General features: G+C 45.8%; 1 protein-coding gene across 1 annotated transcript in view; it reads right to left on the bottom strand.

The window, feature by feature from the left end:
• The window catches only part of LOC138249851 (N-acetylated-alpha-linked acidic dipeptidase 2-like), a 700,770-nt gene that overhangs the window by 485,925 nt on the left and 192,799 nt on the right, over positions 1–22,046 (bottom strand). The window contains exon 3 of the mRNA XM_069204013.1: positions 14,996–15,113. Within this exon, the coding sequence (XP_069060114.1) occupies positions 14,996–15,113 (118 nt within the window). The remainder of the gene's footprint in view (positions 1–14,995; positions 15,114–22,046) is intronic.

Here is a 22,046-nt window from a genome sequence, read left to right as displayed (position 1 = left end):
CAATGTTTTGCAATGGTAGAGAAAGGAGGTTCCAGCCAGTTACAACTGGTTCTGGGAGTGCCCCCTCTCTCCTTTCAGCACAGGCTCCAAACATCAGTGGGGGGTTAACGACCCTATTGTGTGAGGCCAGGGCATAGCCTTTACAAATGTAGGTGTGCCCCGCCTCTGCAAAACACCAGAGTCATAAGCCCAGATAAATGCGCACTTTCTAGAACTGGCATTTCTGTGATAGTAATAAAAAATACACCCACATTAGTAAGCAGCATTTATTATCACCATCACAGCCATACCAAACACGCCTACACTACCCCTCATAAATCAGACAATACCCCTTACACATAAGGCAGGGCATTTCTAATGCAATCTTATGAGAAGGCATCACTCACAGTAGTGAGAAACCAAGTAAGGCTGTTTATCACTACCAGGACAGGCCACGCAACCTGCCACATGTCCTGCCTTTCTACATACATGGCACCCTGCCCATAGGGCTAACTAGGGCGTACCTTAGGCGTAACTTACATGTAGTAAAAGGGGAGTGTTGGGCCTGGCAAGTAAATTTAGATGCCAGGTCCCTGTGGCAGAAAACTGCGCATACAGGCCCTGCGCTAGCAGGCCTGAGACAGGGTTGAAAGTCAACTTCATAGGTGGCGCAAGCAGCGCTGCAGGCCCACTAGTAGCATTTAATTTACAGGCCCTGGGTATAGAGATACCACTGTACAAGGGACTTATAGGTAAATTAAATATGCCAATTAGGTATAAGCAGTACTTGAAATGGAAAATTTAATGTGCAGGTACTCTGTGCTAGAGTACCTACTTGTTTCCCAGAAGTGCTGGTGCTCTTCAATTAAAGGTATGACGTTTTTCTTGAGATGTGCCGGTACTCTGCCTCTCGTAATAACAAAGTGCTGGTACTCAGTACCGGACAGTACCGGCCCATTTAAAGCACTGGGTATAAGCCAATCATACCAACTTTAGATGGGAGAGCACCTCCACTTTAGCACTGGTCAGCAGTGATAAAGTGCTCACAGTCCTAGAGCCAACAGCGAAAGGTCAGATAAACCAGGAGGAAGGAGGCAAAAAGACTGGGGATGACCCTGCTTAAGGCAAAAAGTCCAATAAGTACTAAAAAGGCACAAACATGTGATACACAGACACATTCATCAGCTGGCACCTCGACTGCCCTTTCCTAGTTTCTATGATTGGCAATTGAGGTGTCAGTGAAAGAAAATGGCTGTGTTTCTTGTTAAACAAATTCCAAAACGAATAAAATAAATGAAAGTGGAAAAATGACATACTTGAGACAGAACAGCAAGATTAATACTGTTCCAGGCACACCGCACTGTTTTGCAAGTACAGATATTAAACAAAGGAAACAAACCACAAACCACGGTTCCGCATCACAATGTCCAAGCTAGACTAACTAACTTTAACTACACCTCACTTCCCCCTCAACCCAGTCCCAGGCACGTTCTGTGAAACTGAAACCGTAGAAGCCCTCGGATGCTTTCTCCATCAGCAGATGCGCAACTGGCACAAGGCAGCAAGATCTAATTATCGGGTGCAGTCAGCAGATTGTGCATGCATGAGAGCTTCAGAAACTAACTTCTTGGTGACAGGTGATGGCACAGATCTTTTAGTGATAGTTTTGCCACTCTGTTGTCACTATACCTTATGTGATAAACACAACAATAGTTTTAAGAAGCACTATAGGGAGAGGGCGCTAGCGCCGCCCACATCTTGCTTCACAAGAGTACAGCATTTTATTGGGCAAACGCTGTGTGAAAAGATAAGTACTTCCAATGAAAGAGCTTGCAGTGTACTACTACTCCTGCTAGGTGGTAGAGGGTTGCCCTTGTAGAGAGCCACCCGGCCTCTCCTATATTTTGTAACTGGTTCCACGTGTCCGGGCAGAACGCGGAACCGAGGTAGTTAAATAAATACAGGACTGAGCTGACGCAGTTCCTGAGTACAACACTCACCAAGCGCACGTGTGTTATTGGGGCTCCGGGCTGTCCGTGGCCTCTGAACCAACCCTACAGTGGCGACGAGCGGGCCATCCGAGACCCCGCGTCGTCCTCCACAGCTCGAACGAGAGCGGTGAAAAGGAGCTGGAGCTCCTTCGTGCCCGGCGTGGCAGTGACTGCGTCGGACCTCCGACAGGCAAGTGGTGCGGGCGCTCTGATCTACAAGGCGCGCCCCGCCTCTTTGCCGTAAGGGACATCTGGCATCCCGTTTCCCTTTAGGCGTGCTGTCGCCCGGGAGGCGCGCACAGCACAGAGACGCTGCAAGCGCAGCGAAGAAGAAAAAAAAACAAAAAACAGCAGGACCGGAGGCAGCGCTCCGGCCTGACAGCACCACGTGGGGCGTGTGTGACAGGGATCGCACACAAACCCCACTTTCAAAGCCGCTCAGGCCGTGATCCCCAGTGAGGGGAACACAGCACAGGAGCCGGAGGGGCAGGAGCCCCCACCACAAGAAAAATTTTTTAAAAAATAAACAAGAAGCGGATTCAAAAGGGTAAAAGACCCGGATAAAGAGGGCAGGAGGCCCTGAAAAAAAATAATAATAACACGCAGCAGAGGAGGCACAATTGAAAAAAAAAAGGGGGTTTGGAATCTACAAGTGACCTGAAAAAAAAAAAAAAAAAGGTGCAGCCCTAATAGTAAAGAAAAGTGGGAAAATAAATACATAAAGGAGTAGTGGCTCAAGACACACATCATGAGTGCCCCACCACAGGAAAACCGCCAGGTGCCTGTGCAAGCGGGCCCCAGTGCCCACTCGTCAGTAACCGCACTGCCACCATTCAGCCAACTGATTGACCCGGCCACTGCCTCGCCAAGATGGCGTTTATGGCTGAATCGACTGGAGAACTACTTCTGTGCCACAAGAGAGACAGATGGGGCCGTGCGTAGATCTATCATGCTGTTAATGGGAGGGGATGAGCTGCAAGAGTTGTTTGATGCGCTCCCTAACACAGGTGATAAGTCGGACTTCAATGCGGCGGTCGAAGCTCTGAATAAGCATTTTGACCCACAACTAAATTCAGACTTTGAGCGTTTTAAACTTCGGCAGGCTCAACAAACTGATGTTGAATCAATGGACATGTTCTATGCCCGATTAAGAAAACTAGCAAGCTCGTGCGTAGGCCTGAATCAACAAGAGGAGATCAGGGCGCAGATCATTCAAGGATGTCGCTCAAACGCGCTAAGGAAATTAATCTTACGCCAGCAGGGTATGCCCCTTGATGACATTCTGGTGTTAGCACGGTCACATGAGTTATCAGCAGTGGGAGCAGATGCCATGGCAGCAGTAAGGGGACAGTCCCTGGCAGCTGCGTCAAATGCGCACCCGGTCCAGGTGAAGGAAGAGCAAGTGGAAGCCATTCAAACGCGCCAACCATCAGTACGGAAAGTGAACGTTGGAGGACAAAATGCCCGCACCTGCCAAAGCTGTGGGTATGATCACAAACCACCCATGGCGTGCCCCGCCAAAGGAAAACAATGTGACAAGTGTGGCAAAGACAACCACTTTGCAAGAGTATGCAGGTCTGGAAAAGGCTGGCAAAGGAACCAGAGAGGAAGAGACACCAAGGTCAGAAGTGTGACCACCGAGGCTGGTAATTCTAGCGAGATGTTGGCTCAGAAAAACCCTGTTTTCGAAGAGGATGAAGATGAAGACATCTTCGTCATCTCGTTCACTGGCGAGAGGCAACAAAAGAAGCGACCTCCACCCATGAGCAAGGTCCACATCAATGGCAAGTCAGTGACAGTGCTCATAGACACAGGAGCATCGGTGAATGTGATGGACGAGACTCTGTTCAGGCAGTTGACCCCAGCACCAGTACTTTCTCCAACTACCACCAAAATTTACAACTATGGAGGCAGAGAACCGCTTCCTCTGAGGGGCACGGTGGAGGTGTCAGTGTCCAGCGAACAGATGTCAGCACTGGCGAAGTTCTATGTGGTAGCTGGAGAGAGAGGTACGCTGTTGGGGTGCCACACTGCGGAAGAGCTTGAATTAGTATTTTTCGCGCGACAAATATATGACTCTCACGCCGAACGTTTAGTCGATGAGTTTCCGCAGCTCTTCGAAGGCCTAGGGCGACTCAAATGAAAAAGTGTCAAGCTTCACATAGACCAGACGGTGACACCTGTTGCTCTAAGACACTGCCGAGTTCCGTTTCATCTACGCCCCGCCGTGGAAAGAGAGCTACAACTACTCGAAGACCAAGGAGTGATCGAGAAAGTAGAAGGGCCCACACCGTGGGTGTCGCCGTTGGTAATAGCGCCGAAACCTAAGCAACCTGGTGCCATCCGCCTATGTGTCGACATGCGCCTACCCAACAAGGCGATTAGAAGGGAGCGGCACATAACACCCACAATGGATGATATCATAGCGAACCTGAATGGTGCTCAGTGGTTCTCGAAGCTGGACCTTAATGCTGGGTATCATCAGCTGGAACTGGAGCCTGATAGCAGAAATATCACTACCTTTTCAACGCATGTGGGACTTAGGTGATACAAAAGACTGAGCTTTGGGGTATCCTCGGCTGCCGAAGTATTTCAAAACGCAATAAGGGAGACGCTCTCAGGACTGCAAGGGGTAATCAACTTGAGTGATGACATCCTCATATACTCAAAAACCAGAGAAGAACATCACCGACACCTAAGAGCTACACCGCAAAGATTATCAGACGCAGGTCTAACACTCCATAAAAAGAAATGTGCGTTCTATCAGACGTCAGTAGAGTTTTTCAGCTATATCTTCTCAAAGAATGGTCTGCAAGTTGACCCTCGTAAAGCGGAGGCTATCCGTCAAGCACCGATTCCAAAGAACGTCACAGAAGTGAGAAGTTTCCTGGGCATGGCAACCTATTGTGGTAGGTTTATCCCGCAGCTTGCGACCATGGCTGAACCTCTCCGACAACTCACAAAGACTGGGCATCGATGGGAATGGAGCCCAATGGCGGACAAAGCGTTTGCCGACATCAAGACAGCGCTACTAGACAAGTCAACAATGGCGTACTTTAACCCTCACCGGCGAACAGAGGTTGTAGTAGATGCTAGTCCAGTAGGGCTTGGCGCCGTTCTTCTGCAGGAGCAAAATCCGCAGGAGTGGGTTCCGGTGGCGTATGCCAGTAGAGCATTGTCATCAGTGGAAACACGCTATGCACAAATAGAACGGGAGGCTCTAGCAATCCGGTGGGCGTGTAAACATTTCCATTTGTACCTGTATGGCCAAGAATTCCGGGTGGTGACGGATCACAAGCCCTTGGTCGCATTGTTTGCCGGCTGTCCTCGTTTGGCGCCCCCATGGATAGAACGGTGGACGGTGTTGTTACAACCTTACAGATTTACCTTCGTCTATCGACCAGGAGTGAATAACCCTGCAGATTATTTGTCTCGTCACCCGTCCCTCACCACATCCAATGACTCTCAGGAGAAGGATGAAGAGAGCACAGAGATATTTGTCAACATGGCTGTGCAATCGGCGTGCCCCAAAGCCCTGAGTGTAGGGGACATTGTCGACGCCTCCAAGGGTGATACAACCCTCAACCAGGTGAAAGAAGCGCTTGAGCACAAGAAGTGGAAACTATTCCTGGAGAGAACTAAAGCAGCCAATCAGGAGTGTAAAGCAGCGATGCAAGGAATGTGGAGGGTGCGAGATGAATTGTCCACGGATGGACAAGGACTGGTTCTGAGAGAAAAGAGAATCGTGCTGCCCCAGAGTCTGTGGGCCAAAGTGGTAGAGCTAGCACATCAGGGCCATCAAGATGCTGCAAAGACTAAGGCCGGATTGCGGGCCAAGGTATGGTTCCCCGGCATGGACAGCCAGGTGGATGAACTGGTGGGGAAATGCCATTCCTGTATCATCACCTCAGGGGAGCCACCCTGTTGTCCTGTGGTCACCGAGCCGGCGAGTGTGAAGCCGTGGACCAAAGTGAGTATGGACTTTGGGAGCACCCGGATGGGCGGCTGACAGTCGTCATTATTGACTCGTGCACAAAGTTCCCTGTTGTAGACGTTGTGTCTTCCACGGCGTTTGAGAATGTGAGGCCGGTGCTTCAGAAAACGTTTGCCATGTTTGGCCTTCCCGACGAAGTCCGAACAGACAATGGCCCACCATTCCATGGACAGGAGTTTCGGTCGTACCTTCAAGGTTTGGCCATACGTCATCGCAGGGTTATGCCCTATTGGCCGCAGGCGAATGGGGATGTTGAAAGGTTTATGCGAACTCTAAATCGAGCCCTCAGAATAGGTGTGGAACAAAGAGAAGACACTGAGAAATGTCTACAGGAGTTTTTGAGTGCCTATCGCCAGACTCCCCACAGTACTACAGGGTGTGCCCCGGCCACATTGATGTTCAAGGTACCTCCCAGGGATTGCATTCCGTTTGGTCCCCAGTGGGTCGCACCCGAGCTCGATGTTGAAGCCACGCAACAACGCCGAGAGTGTACTAATCGTAAAGCCACCGAGCGAAGGCGAGGTCGGAGTCGAGGATTTCAAAAAGGAGACAAAGTGGTGGTGAAGAATCGCCGGCCAGGAGGAATATTCCAGACCCCATTTGAGCCCGAACCCTGGCAAGTCGTCAGTGTACGAGGTCCCATGGTGACAGCAGCTCGAGGAAGTCAGAGGGTCACCAGAAATGTATTGCATTTCAGGAGTGCTGGAACTCCAGTCATCAATCAGGAGGAAGAGGTCGATGACTCCACTGTGGAGTCTACTGCGGAGGAGGCTCGGAATGGGGATGGTCCGGTGGTAACGCCAAGTGCCCGATATCATCTGGGGGGAACTGACGTTCCTGAGGGATCCCCACTTAGGGGCGGACGTTACAATCTACGGCCCACTCCGGTCCCAAACAGCCGGCTCCGAGACTTTGTATGTTCCTTGGGTCCATAAGCAGCTGTGGTAGATCCTGGCTGTGCTTGTCTTCAGAAAAGGCTTCGTTCTCAGACGCTGCGTGCCTCCTAATGGTGTTGTGACATTTTTCGTCTTTGCATGTAACATTTGTGTTTTGTTTTGGGTTGTTTCTCCTCTTCTGTGTGAAGTAAAACATGGGAGGGATGTAGAGAGCCACCCGGCCTCTCCTATATTTTGTAACTGGTTCCGCGTGTCCGGGCGGAACGCGGAACCGAGGTAGTTAAATAAATACAGGACTGCGCTGACGCAGTTCCTGAGTACAACACTCACCAAGCGCACGTGTGTTATTGGGGCTCCGGGCTGATCGTGGCCTCTGAACCAACCCTACAGCCCTCACCAGAAATGGCTGCTGCGTTAAACCATCCTGATGGAGGAACGGTAAAAAAAACACACAAACAAAAAAAAAGCATTTGTGATTGTTCCGTGTTGTAGAAAGTTGAGCTATTAGATATAAATGACAGTGCAAACTTATGACAGTAATGTTACTTTGAGGACAATAAGTAAGATTGTTGTAAAATACAAATTATCAACTTCAGAATTCGTTTGTTGGCGCTTAAGACCTGTCTCTAGGCTCAGGCAAGTGGAATAGTAAAGTCTGCAATACGATCACACATCAAGGCCCATACTATAGATAGAGCGCCCTGTCCCTCTATGCGCTGATGTGCACTTTAGGTGCACAAGGTGCAAACTATCACAAATAATGTGCTATCCCCAGTGCAGCCGTGAACTTGCCCTTCCCTATGGGCAATGAATTAGTGAAAGATCAGCCAGTCCAGCTTTCCCACTGCAGGCAGCACCCCGCCTGCACTTTCAAGGGAGATCCTCCTGCAGGCGGGTTTTGTGAGTGACTGTACTGGCCTGCAAGGTGATGTCAGGTGGTCAATAGGGCACTCCTTATCCCCTCAGAGGGTGCACAGTGAGCCTCCTGATGGCATCCTTGGCTCTGCAGCCCCATTAATCAATCAATCAGTGGATTTTTATAGCACGACTAATCACCCGAGAGGTATCAAGGTGCTTGAGGGTCATGATGGTTCAGATGACTCAATCAGACAGACAGGTCTTGAGTGCTTTCTGGAATTACAGTAGAAAGGTGGAGGTCCATAGCTGTAGAGGGAGTTCATTTCAGGGTTTTGCCACAAGGCAGGAGAAGCAGTGTCCTCCCCTGTTGCTTCAGTGAATGGGTGGGGAGGTGTGGGCGAGTAAGAGGAAGGTGGAGCATAGTTGTCTGGTAGGATGGTGGAAGTTCAGACGGTGGTTGATAGGCTGGTACTTGGTAGTGCAGTGCTTTATAGGCATGGATCATCAGCTTGCACTGGCATCTCTTCTGTATGAATAGCCAGTAGAGTTTTCTGAGGTGGGGGGTGATGTGGGTCCATATGGAGAGGATGAGGATGAATCTGACTGCAGACCTCTGTGCAGTGCTTAATTTGTAAATAAAAACGTGCTGGTGCCCAAATTTCTCCTCTGAAACTCACGGCTGCTGCATTTAATGTGCAAGCACGGAATACTGAGGCAGCATAATCCTGAAGCCATCATAGGGCCTCTTCAATCCATTTAAAGCCACTCCCTGTCCCTTCAGCTCACTCTGGCAATGTTCTGCTTTCTAACTTTGTGACACTTTCTTGTTTTTCTCTTCTTCAGTCTTTCCCATGTGTGCCTTTTGCTCGCAGCAAATGCCTGAGGCAGAAAAATTAGCGCTGGCCCTCAAAAATAAGTGCCGGTGCTCAGCACCGGAAACAACAAGCACAAATTAAGCACTGCCTCTAAGTGGTGTGGAGTCTCTGCAGAAGGTGTGTGGTGATTCCAGTGTAGAGTACATTGTTGTAGTCTATTTGGCTGGTGATTAGGGCCTGAGTGACGATAAGTCTAGTGTTCAGGGGGAGCCATTTGAAGGCTTTTCCTAACGTGTGAAGTGTGAGAAAGCAGGCAGAGCTGTGACTTCATGGTCAATTTGCTGTTTGCGACTATGCCGAGGTTTCTGTCATGGTTGTTTGGTTTAGCCAGTGGTTCTAGTTCCAGGGGCTACCAAGAGTCCCGTAAAGGGGTGGTGTTGTTGCCAAAGATCCGCACTTCTGTTTTGTCCGTGAAGAGCTTCAGGCAGTTGTCCTTCATCCAGTTGGCGATGCTCTTCAAGCACCTGTTGAAGTTGGTTCTTGTGTTGGCGGGATCTTTTGAGAGCGAGAAGATGGACTGAGTGTCTGCACAGGACATGATGTTTTAATTTGTGGGATCAAACGATGTTGGCCGAAGGGGCAGGGATGTGGAATTACTATTGCCCGACGCCTGGGATATATTGTTTGGGGTCAAGGGCAACAATTTTCATGTTTTATTATGTCCTTGGGACAAGTAGGCCCAACCCCCTGCAGCAAAAACCCTTTGGCTGCCAGTTTACAGAGAAGGGAACTGTCTGCAATTGAGGTAATGTGTGTGTCCAAATGTTAATGCTGTTTGAACTTGTATTTATGGTTCATTAATGAAAAGCCTTCATTATTAGGGTGCGTGCTGTAAATAAATGCTTTAAGGTCACACTGTACTACTGACAGTGGTTCTAGTAAAAAAAAAAAAAAAAAAAAAAGTGTACACGTTTGAAAAGTTGAATAATATGAGGCTACGTAAGTATAATGCTCCCATAATGCTCTCCGATTAGATGCAAATGTTTGCAGAAGCTTGTAAGCAAGGGTGATGATTTGTTGCTTTCAAAATAAAATGTTCCGAAAAATGCAATTAGTAAACAAAATGTTTCGCTACTATGAAATTTTAGGTGCTATTTCTTTGAAGCGTCATTTAGAAGAATCTGTTGATGTATGCTAGTATTTTTCCAAAAAGGCTTCCTAGTGGAAAATCAGTGTAATCATTTTAAACAGTTATGGGAAGCATGAAAAAATACATGCAATGGCAAAGCCAACCGATCAGACATTTTTTGTGAGTTTTTTGGTTTCGTCAATGCGTGTCTTGTTTTGACATGGCTTTTGTAACACTTTATTGTTGTGGGAGCTGCCAGGCCCTCACCATTGTAACAAGAACTGGCAAAAAGAAAACATTTTTTGGTCTTAAAAAGCACACATTGCCACCAGTGGCGTAACAAATGCCCCACAGCCCCTTTTCAAGGGCCCCCCTCACCACAGCACAGCACCTGGCCTGAGTGAGTGTATGGGTTAGGGGCCTCCATGTTCTTTGCAGGAAGGCCCCATCCAGTTTCGTTACGCCATAGTAGTTCCTTGCACTGAACAAAATTACTTTCTGTGCCAATATGCTCCTTGCGGAAGAGCAGAATGCAGTAACTCACAGTAAAGCTAGCTGATAGATCGAGAGAGATATAGAAGTTTAATAAAAACAAAATGTCTTTGTTAACGCCAGACCTAATTAAGGCCCCAATTCTTAAAGAAAGTCACAATAGTGCACCCACGGTATAGGTCTTTGAATTAGTGGCTTTCATGAATTCACAAGAATTTACAGAAGTAGACCATGAAATTGTACTGCTAGAAAATATTTGTGAACTTTATTTTAGCACAAGCAAATATGCCTGTGTAGATTTGCTCATGTGAAAACCTATTGAGCATTTACAAGTTCAATTTTCCTCGAACCACTTTTTTCCCAATCCTAGAAGAACTTCTAAGTTCTTACTTCTGCCACTGTCAGGAGTAAATTTCCAACATTTCTCATTATAGGAAAAGATTAGAGAAGAGCTGGTGAAAATCCTTAAAACATGCAAGTTAGCAGGTTTGCAGACTCAGAGGCATTCCAGCCCTGTAACTATTGCTTACTGCTTCCTCCAGCACCAGTATCTGCAGAAGGGTGGCAAAATAAGGAAATTGTTATAATAGGGATTGAAATTGCAAGTATTCAAGCCCTGCTATAGTAGTATCCCTGACATAATCAGAGAGGCTATTATCAGAGCTGTTACATTAGAAGATTGCTGCCATAATTTGTCACCGCACTACAAGGCACCAAAGAGACAAGCAGATTTTTTTACAGGACAAGTAGATTTAAGAAGCAACTTGTCCCATGGACAAGTAGATATTTTATTAAATTCCACACCCCTGAAGGGGTCATGTAGTTATTGAAGAGGGTGGAGCTGAGGCAGAATCCTTGAGGGATACTGCAGGTGTCCTCCTTGGATTCGGAGGTGAATGGAGGTAACAGACCTTCTGTGTTCTTCCAGTGAGGAAGAAGGCAATCTATTTGAGGGTGTTTCCTTACATACCGATGGGATGCAGTCTTCTGAACAGGGTGTGGTGAGATACGATGCTGAGAGCTCGAGGAGGATCAGAGCCATTGTTTTTCCCTGGTCGAGGAGGGCTCTGATGTCATCAATGGATGAATTCAAGGCAGTCTTGGTGCTGTGGTTGGTTCAAAATCTGAATTGGGAGGTGTCTATGGGAAGGTTCTGCTCCAGATATTTTATGAGTTGTCGGTTGATGGCTTTTGCCAAGACTTTGGCGGAGAAGAGGAGAACGGAGATGAGGCGGTCATTTTTGAGTTTGCTAGGGTCGGCAGGTGGTTCCTTGAGGAGTGGTTTGACTTCTGTATGTTTCTAGTCTTCAATGAAGGTGGCTGTGTTGAGTGAGAATGTGAAGCAGGTGGTGAGCTCACTGCTGTTTGATCCTGCAGATTCTGAGGTTGAAAATGTGGTGTGGGCAAAGGTCCGTGGGGCTCCTCAGTAAACTGAGTTCATGATGGTAGAGGTGTACTGAGAGGTGAGCTGGTCCCATGAGGTAAGTCAGTGGCCTGTGTTGATTTCAATAAGTGTTTGAAAGTGAAGAATGTCTGAGGGCTTGGGATGGAGTTCGGAGTTCTTATAAATCGTGGTGATCTTGCCATATTAAAAGTCAGCGAGTCTTTCACATAGTTCTTGGGAGGGGATAATGCGGTTTTCTGTGGCTGCAGGGTTGGCAAACTCTCTGATGATATTGAAGAGGTCTTTGCTGTGGTTGAAGCTGGTCTTGATGTGGTCAGCTAGGGCCTTCCTCTTTGTCTCTCTCAGTAGCTGGTGGTAGAGGCTGAAGGAGGTCTTGAAGGTGGTCCTGTCTGAAGTGCCCTCGCTTTCCCGCCATCTAGTACTTGCCAGAGCAGGTCCCGGCCCATACCAATGCCAGATCGGGTCACAAGCCCAGTCTCAGGCCCATGCCAGAGCAGGTCCCAGGCCCATGCCAGAGCAGGTCCCAGGCCCATGCCAGAGCAGGTCCCAGGCCCATGTCAGAGCAGGTCCCAGGCCTATGTCAGAGCAGGTCCCAGGCCCATGTCAGAGCAGGTCCCAGGCCCATGTCAGAGCAGGTCCCAGGCCCATGTCAGAGCAGGTCGAAGGCCCAGCTCTCATTCTTGCTATCGGTCCCCAAACAGCTGGATTCTAGCCTGCCTCATTTTTCCTTCTTCCAGACTTTGCTTTTTGCACTGTTTTCTGTTTTCTTTTGCCTTTTGTGCCTTTCCCTTTTTGCCTTCCTCACTGCCTGGGCCTGTTTTTCCTTCTTTCACTTTGCCTTTGTGTGCCTTGCTTGCCCTTATTGCCTGTGCCTTGTTTCCCCACTTTTCTGTCTTGCGTTCTTTGTCTTTTTCTTCCTCACTACCGGTCTTGTTTTTCCCTCCATTTTCTCCAATCTATTTTGCGGCTGCCCGTTTCCACCACCTGCTATCCTCACCCAGCACTCCTCCCAGGACCTACTTAATGGAGGCTGCAGAGCACATTCCTGCAGCAAAAACAAATACATGGTGTCTCCCATACCTTGCAAAAATTGTATACACAGTGTCTTTCTAAAATTTAAAACTATCTAGATTTCACAATATGGGTGACTTTTTTTTAGCTGTCTGATTCGCTAATGAGGGCCACTTTTATTTGAGTGCCCGGGGGTTATATTCTGTCCTGCTTCAACCCTAAAAGGGTGTCCCAGATGTTTGTGTGGTCTCTTTAGTAATATGTATTCTAAAGGCACAGAATCTGTGCCAGCACCATCTCAAGGGAGCATTTCTACATTAGCATCGTACTGTGGCATGGGTGCTGTCCCCAGTAAGGTGGTAGTTGAGGCCTGCAATTGAGACATTGCTTTATTTTGTAATTTAACGCATAGTCATGCTCTGCGTCTGGTTGAACTCAATGAGGTGCATGCTACAAAACCTGAAAGTGCATCAAATTAATGTAATATCGCTTGTGGTGCTCCATGATGTCAGGTCTTTGCACAGAGTCCAGCAGAATCAGCACAGTAAATGGACTATTGTCTATTGGTTAGGTGCTTTGAGGTGATCGGTATCAAAGTTGTTACAGTCTTCCTTCTCTTTAGTAATAAGCTTATGAAAAAAGTTGTACAGACAGTTTCATTACCTGTTCGGAATATTCTGACAATGCTGATTGTTCTAATTTAAATATAACTCCAGTCTTCTATGTAGGGGTGGGTGTAACTCGCGTAATTCAGTGTAGCATAATCAGGCGGAATTGCCTAAGAATTATGCAAGATTGAGCACGAAGAGTAATTCTGTATTTAGTGGTATTTCTTAGTGCAAAAATGCCCGCTCACATCCAAAATGGGTAAGAGAATGCATTTTGCAGTAAGAAATAGCACTGAATGCAACAGAACTAAAATAGCTTTCGCAATAGAGATATTACCTGTAACACTTTAGTGAGGAGGAATGAAGTTGGAGACCATGTAGGCACTGACACTAATGAGAAGGCTGGAAAGGGAGACCTGGGTGGATCTAAGACATAGTGCACGAATAGTGCTATTAAAAGGCAAGGGTAAAATAAAATTTAAAAAAACTGTGATTAAAAATCGGTTGGATAGGCTAGGCAGTGCTGGCAGTCTTCACCGGCTGCCATGTTTTGAAGGGGTGTACGAAGATCTCAATCAGTTTAGCTTTGACACTCCAAAAGTGGCACAGGATTGGGATTGAGGGGCTTGTGCCACACTGTGGAGGAAAGAGTTAGAAAGATCCTGTAAATTAAACATTCCTGACTTTTGTGTGATATCCTAATACATTTTGGGTGTTGTAGTCTTGTTTTGCTTCCTTTATACGAACACATCTGAACACAAGGATATGTAGGTGAAATGTTTTGGAGCGGATATAGCATCCATAATGGCCTGGAATTAAGTGGTCGCTCTGGGTCACTGTCTATCCACTCTGTCTATCCACTTTGCCACACACACCAGGTGCAGCTCGGAGTCACTGCCATCTGGTGTGGAGCTAATGGCCTCAAACCCTACCAGTGCAGGTACAGGGTATCGGTGGTGCCTGTGAAAGCCAGGCCCCCATAGGTGACAGACACAGTCCAGCAGAGCACTCAACCCCCAGACACATGCATGTGCAAATGTGGGTTGGAGGGGTGGGGGCAGGCAAACCACGCCATGGCCTAGCCCCAGTTACCATGAATGATCTGGCACAGGAATGAGACAGTGTGTTCTTCACTGTCAGAGACAGTGAATTGCTGATGATGGCTTGCCAGCACCAGCGTCATCAGCTAAGCCTAGTAAGGGCTAGGAACACTGGGGCTACATATTGTACCCCTTAGGGCTGGAATCGGCTGTAAAAAAAAAAAAAACTTGTCCTCCATGCTTCCAGTTTCCCAGAAATCACCCAATAAGGGAATTCTGGTGGTGCAAGGCACCAAGTGATATAACAATATCCTAAAATCAATTATACACATGAGGGCCAGGGAGGGCACCCAATTAGTACATAGGCATCTAGTCTTAACCTCTAGCCACATCCAACATTACAAGACACACAGTTTCCATTACGAAAACATGAACTACTTCCACACTGGCTACTTCCATTAAAATTCACAAACCAAGCTCTGGTGTACAATGGACTGATCGAAATAGGGCTGCAAAGTATGCAAACCCATTGGCACTGCAAAGCCACGCCAATGGCAGAATGGACACCCTATAAATATGTGTGATATATCACAACACAATTCTTTTGCGTAGTGTTTTTTTTATTTTTTTATTTTATTATGGCACCATACTTTCACCTGTGCCTAGCAGCAATGAAAAACGTATACCCCTGAGAAGAATATTATACTTGCAACTGCTTCCATGCCAACAGGTAAATTCACAAGTAACTCAACAACAAAAGTTTTAGTGGAAACTTACCGTAAGAACGTTCTGATATTTTCTGCTTTCATTTCAGACACTAATTGCGCTCTCTTGTTACTTGGATTTTCTGAGGATGGTGCCTCTTTGTTAGATCTACTGGATCTTGACAATGCGCCTGGAAACAATTCATTGAATTGGAACGTTAAAAAGGGGATTCCAGCAGATCGAACTATAAACATTACATCTCCAGGATGCACTGTACCACTTTGCACTTGGGGCCACATGTACGAAGCTTTTTGCACGTCGCAAACAGCGAATTTCGCTGTTTGTAATGTGCAAAACGCAAATTGCAATGCACAAACCCCGTTTTGCGATTCAGTAACCTGGTTACCGAATCGCAAAATGGGTTTGTGAGTCGCAATTAGGAAGGGATGTTCCCTTCCTAATTGCGAGTCGAAGTGCCATGCAGGATTGCTTTGTGACCGCGAACGCGGTCGAAAACCAATCGCAGTTTGCACCCTTTTGAAATGGGTGGTAACCCATTCGCAAAAGGGAAGGGCTCCCCATGGGACCCCTTCCCCATTGAGAATGGCACTGCAAACATTTTTTCAGAGCAGGCAGTGGTCCAAGCTACAGCTTTCTTAAAGTAAACCATTTTAAACTAAAAAGTTTGTTCTACATAAGTGCTGTCAACATCGAATGTCTGAACTCAACAAGACCTCAATCTAGCCAATAGAGATGTCCAGCACTTGATGTAACCTTTTCTACGCGTGTCATTTAAATATTGAGGTGTACTGCTAAACATGGAACATTCAAAGTGGTGAAATGTCAAATAAATAACGTCTTTACATTTTGCAATAATTTGAGAATCCCCCATGACCATATCAGAGCAAACAGACAGATTACACAGTCGGAGGTAGGCTCCCAACACATCCCCAGTTTGTCTCTTAATCTGCATTCCTCTTTCTGTGTTCTCTGATTCTAAGGAAACATACATAGCTCCCTTATAGTGTTCAATTGTTTTCCATTCGAAAATTTTGTGGGTCCTCCTCTGTAGGGGGCTAATATCACAGTAATCAGTCACTCAGGCCTTGGTTATAAGCTATTCTTGGCCAACTCCACTCCTGCCCATTGATTTAGAAACATGGGTAGAAACAGATATTATGCACATATCCTCACAGAACCCCACCATCTCCAGTGGGTTCCTCTTCTAATGTTGATACAATACTTGGGTTTTTGTAATTCCTGTGAAAAAAGGCAGTTACTTCTTTCTTTATAATACATAGGATTCTGTAATCCCTGTATATACACTGGTCTCTAACTCAGACTCGTTACTTTATTTGGTTATGGAACTCCTTCGTGAATTGCAATATCCTTATTATATATGTCAGGGTCTACTTTGTCCCAGGTGAGGCAGGATGGCAGTGGTGTGTTATTAGTGTACAACAGTTCTGAGCTGGAAGGATTTTCCCTTTGTTCCCTACTCCGTGCATTTGCAGGTCATCCAGGCAATCATTCCCTTTTTGTGTGTCGAAGGAGGCCATTGAGTAAGGAATCCTAGAACAGCAGCCTACAGTTAATCCTAAGGAATGTCCAGCAAAGGTGAAATGTTATATTCATTGTTGTGGATCAACAGCCTGAGTTAGTGGCACAGGCTTTCCTGCATAGCTTACTGGGTGGGTCAGGCACTCAGCATGATGGTCGCGTGCTGCTACCTTCAAGCATTCTTCACCGCCAAAAACCACCCACCTCTTGAACTGTGACAATAAAACGTATTTGGGGTATAGTCAGGCAATGGAGGGCTAAAGATGTGGGCACTGAGACCGCTTTAGTTGACAGAACTCAATTCAAATAAAAAATATTAATATGAAGGGCTAAAGATGTGGGCATTGAGAAAGCTTTAGTTGATAGAACTCATTTCAAAATACAAATATTAATAAAGAAGAGGATCTGGTCAGCCTCCTTCAGTCATTGATTGGTTGGAAGGATGGACACGCATCAGCCTCATTCATGTTTTAATTACCTTTTAAGCCAAGACACCATACCTAATAAACATGTTGCTGCATCAACTGATATGCCTTTTATTAGTTTTCAAACAGTTAACCAGTGCCAACACCTATATCTTTGAATTTGTATTATCATAAACATCGAATTTACAGAAGACTGGAGAGCCTGGTCTTTTAAATTTGAAACAGCTATACACAATTACACTTTCAATGTCAGACTATATACTATGGACAAGGTCTTTAAATGAGCAAACAACTACTTGCCTACCGCGGGTCTATACATTGTATACAACGTTTGATGGTGATACACAGCCAGAATGAAAGAATAACAACATTATTGTAATGCTACAAAAGACCACATTGTGGTATTCATACGGAAACCCCGAAGTAAAGCATTAACCCTGAGATTTATGATCACTGTGAGACTTGTGTGGTCAAGGAGCTCACAGGTTTGCATTCGAAAAAAAGTGTCATTCTCATAAGGCTTACAAAATGAGCACACGTGCTACATAAATGCAAATCATTCCTGAAAAACATCATAGAATCTTCAAGAAAAAGCACCAATTAGGCAGAGAATTGATTCGATGTAAGAAAGCATACTGCAATTTCTCACATTTTTGGATTCTTAAATGCCTAGACTTGCACGTTATTCACAAAGTTTTGAGCAGCTTTAAAAAATAAAATCACAACACACTAGTTAATCGCCAACACACATTAATCACAGAAGTAAAGCTCGAAGGGTGAACACTACAGGGCAATAATTGGACACCACTCTTAGGGTGCACAGTGCAAGGGCTTGGCCTCAGCAGAAGAAACAGAAGAAAACAAAACTGCCAGCAAAGCACCACAAGTGTTTTACATTGACCCCTAACTATTCATTTAACTTAACAGCTATTTGGCACAATCTAGAGGAGTGCAAAACGTCTGCCTGTTTCACTAAACTATGCACACAAGTAGTAGGAAGGGATACCTTTAATCACCATATTAAAAGTGACAGTTGTCCCGCCCCGGAAATGACGTCATATCCGGTGGCTGGGACTTCCGGTGTCCCAGAAAGCCCACCCCGGAAGTGACGTGCATGGGGGTGTGTCATGTGGTTTGTGACCTCATGGTGTCACGTGTTAGCCCTATGTCTGGGTCCTAGCCCCTGGTACTGGCCTATGGGCTGTGTAAAAAGTATGACTTAGTGTTGTGCAAGTGGTTTCAGAGCCTGAGAGGGACAGGTCTGGACATGTCAGACAATCATGCCCAAGTGGCTGTTAGGGGGCCTCTGCATAGGGCTGCAAAGTGGGCGGTCTGGCCAAACCTCCACACTGGTGGCTAATCCAAAAAAAAAAAAAAAAAATGGGAATGGTCAAATGTTGCTTTTGTTAGAGCCAGCCTATCAATTTAGAGAGGTAAATCTAAAACAGAGGTGTGCTTACAGCCTTTCCAGGGGTCACAGAGGGGGCTAAATTAGAAACTGGCCCAGTAATTAAAAGTTTGAAACACAACAGAGGTTGTTGTGGCATGGCTAATCTAAAACAGCTGTGTGCCTATAGGCTATCCCTGGGACACAGTGGAGGCTAAATTAGAAACTGTCCCTGCAATTAAAAGTTTGAAACACAACAGATGGTGAGGGGCATAGCAAATCTAAAACAGGTGGGTGCCTATAGCCTTTCCAGGGGTCACAGAGGGGGCTAAATTAGAAACTGGCCCAGTAATTAAAAGTTTGAAACACAACAGAGGTTGTTGTGGCATGGCTAATCTAAAACAGCTGTGTGCCTATAGGCTATCCCTGGGACACAGTGGAGGCTAAATTAGAAACTGCCCCTGCAATTAAAAGTTTGAAACACAACAGATGGTGAGGGGCATAGCAAATCTAAAACAGGTGGGTGCCTACAGCCTTTCCAGGGGTCACAGAGGGGGCTAAATTAGAAACTGGCCCAGCAATTAAAAGTTTGAAACACAACAGAGGTTGTTGTGGCATGGCTAATCTAAAACAGCTGTGTGCCTATAGGCTATCCCTGGGACACAGTGGGGGCTAAATTAGAAACTGGCCCAGTAATTAAAAGTTTGAAACACCCCAGAGGTTGTTGTGGCATGGCTAATCTAAAACAGAGATGTGTCTACATTCTTTCAGGGGGGTTCCAGAGGGGACTAAATTAGAAACTGGCCCTGTAATTAAAAGTTTGAAACACTACAAAGGACATGTATTGCTAGCCTATAACAGATGCCTATTTCCAGGTCCCACCAATCACAGCGCCCAGGCATAATTACCACTGTGAGCATAGTATAAGAACCCCCCATCTTCACAGGCCTCTTTTTTCTGAACTACCTACTGACATCTGTGGCACGCAGGGACGCATCAGGACATCATGGATGGAAACATGAAGGGCAGAGTTCAGACTGGTGCTGCTAAACATCTTCTACTTAAGGTCTGTAACAGTGTGATGTGTGTATGTGTTTTACTATAGTTTAACAATGACATTAGCACTAACCTGTTTAACTATACATAGACACGTAAAAATGCATGTTTTTAAAAAATAAATAAAAAATAAAAAAAATAAAAAGTTATTAGTGTATTTTTGAGATACTGTAATTACTTTGTGGGGTGATTTTGTTTAAATGTTACTAATGGAGGCCTGTGCTATGTATTTGTCTGTATTTTTATGGGGCTGCAATTATTTAATGGGGCATATTAGTATTGCTTAACTTATACTGGCTGGTTCTGGGCCTATGTATGGGACCTGTATTTTAGAAGTTCTGCACTTATTTTGTGGTTTGGTATTGTTTAAATGGTACTTGCGGGGTAATGTACTATGTATAGGCCTGTATTCCAGCCCAGTACCACATGTATTTAATTAATTGTTCCTGATTATTTTACAAGATGGCTTTTACGTGTTTCTGCATACTTGGGTTCTCTGCAATTGCAAACTTGGGATCTCTGTAATTAAGACGTCCTGGTTCACCCTGGGACCCCAGAGGGAGATAACATATTTATCACCTCTTTATATCAGTGGTGCTGGCATAGTAAGATTGTACCCTTGTCTTGTCCAAGGACAATGAAATATTGTGACCTGGTATAATTTATATTAGATTTCTAACATTAACAGTATTTCAGGGAGCTGCTCTCAGAGCCCACGGGGGCTCTAAGAGCAGCTTCAGGCATTTTTTTTTTTTTTCTTTTTTTTTTCTTTTCATAAAGCGTAGAGGTGCATGTATTCACCTCTACGACCTCGTTATAAAGTGAATAACGCTCTGCTCAAAGCCCATGTGAGCTATGAGCAGAGCTTCATTCACTTTATAACGCTGTCTCAGGGTGATTGCATTCACCCTGAGACCTCGTTATAAAGTTAATAATGCTCGGCTCAAAGCCCGCGGGGGCTTTGAGCAGAGCTCTGTTCACTTTATAACGAGGCCTCCGCGGCGATTGTGGCCGCCGGGAGACCTCGTTATAAAGTTAACAGAGCTCTGCTCAAAGCCCCCTGGGGGCTTTGGGCAGAGTTTTACTAACTTTATAGCGAGGCCTCCAGGCGGCTGTAGCCGCCCGGAGACCTCGCGTTGTACTCTACAGGGCGGCTCTGAGAAGCCGCTGGGGGATTCCCCCGCGGCTTCTCAGAGCCGGCTTTCAGAGTACAACGCGAGGTCTCCGGACGGCTACAGCCGCCCGGAGATCTCGTGTTTTAGGATGCGGACGGTTCTCTAAAGCCGCAGGGGGATTCCCCTGCGGCTTTAGAGAACCGTCTTGACGGTTTAATTACTGTGAATGCTGCGTTTGTTTCAGCGGCATTCACGGTAATTAAACCTCTCCCGACCTGCGCACCGAGGCCTCAGGGAGTTCCCGAGGCCTCGGAGAGTCGGTGCTTGCCGCCAGAGTGCGGCGTTCTTTAAAAAAAAAAAAAAAAAAATAAGTAAATAAAAAAAAAAAAAAGTGAGTGACGGCGGGAGGCCAGGGTCTGTGGGGCCCTGACCACGCGCGCTAGGGCCCTAGGGGCCCATACAAATAAAAAAAATAATAGCGTTTTGGGGGGCAAGGGGATTGGGTCCCCAAGGCCCCATAGGGAACCATTTAAAAAAAAAAAAAAAAAATATACAAATAAGGCCATGGGGATAATGAGGGCCCTGAGCACGAGTCTCAGAGGCCCCTAGGGCCCCACAGGCCTACCTTTTTAAAAAAAAATATATATATATACATATATTTATTTATTTATATATATATATATGTGTGTGTGTGTGTGTGTGTGTGTGTGTGTGTGTGTGTGTGTGTGTGTGTGTGACCAGGGTTTAGGGGCCTACAGGGTCGTTTTTTTTAAATCACACACAATAAAAAAAAATATTGAAATAAATTAAAATAATAATGATTAAAAAATAACTATCCCTGTTAAAAACTTTTCAGACCCCCAAGTACCCCACACCACTCACCGTAGTTCAGGATGGCATGGGATCCTACGTTGCTGCCCTGAAAAACCCAGAACCTCACACAGGCTGCATCCACATCCGGCCATTTTCTTTTTTTTTAAAAACAAAGACTGGGGGGGGGGGGGGGGCTGTGGAACTGGCTCAGCTTGGAGTTTAGACTGAGCTCCGCCCCCACACATGGTTCACAGCTTTGTTGAGCTAAGGTGAAAAACCCGGCATGGATCCTAGGATCCACTTTCCAGTCTATGTCTTATAGAGACAGTCCTAGAGGTAGTATTATACAAGAGCGCCATCATGTGGAATTTGTTTATTAAACCTTGTATAGTTTTTGAGAAAAGTTTTACAGTTACCAATATGTATTTATACTTACAGAACATGTGGATTCAACAATTTGAATTTTGATAGATACATTTTTTTAAAAAAAAAATTTTTTTTTTATTTATAATTTTTTTTTTTTATTTATTATTATTTTTTTATTTTTTTTAAATTTATTTTTAAATTTTTTTTTTTTTCTTTTTGTCCTACCCTTGTTGTGCTTTTATGAAGGGTTCGGACGTAGAAGATGAATTGTGGTATGTTTAAAGGTAAATATGTCTCTCTTGTACACAGGACATGCAAGAGTCTGGGGAATCCCATGTGGCCGTGGAGAACGTGCAGCAAGGTGAGTTACAGGCCATAGAGCCTTCTAAACTACGTTGTCA

This window comes from Pleurodeles waltl, chromosome 8, assembly GCF_031143425.1.
Source record: "Pleurodeles waltl isolate 20211129_DDA chromosome 8, aPleWal1.hap1.20221129, whole genome shotgun sequence".
Taxonomy (NCBI): Eukaryota; Metazoa; Chordata; class Amphibia; order Caudata; family Salamandridae; genus Pleurodeles; species Pleurodeles waltl.
Note: the sequence above shows the minus strand (reverse complement) of the source record. Positions and strands in the feature narration are given on the sequence as shown.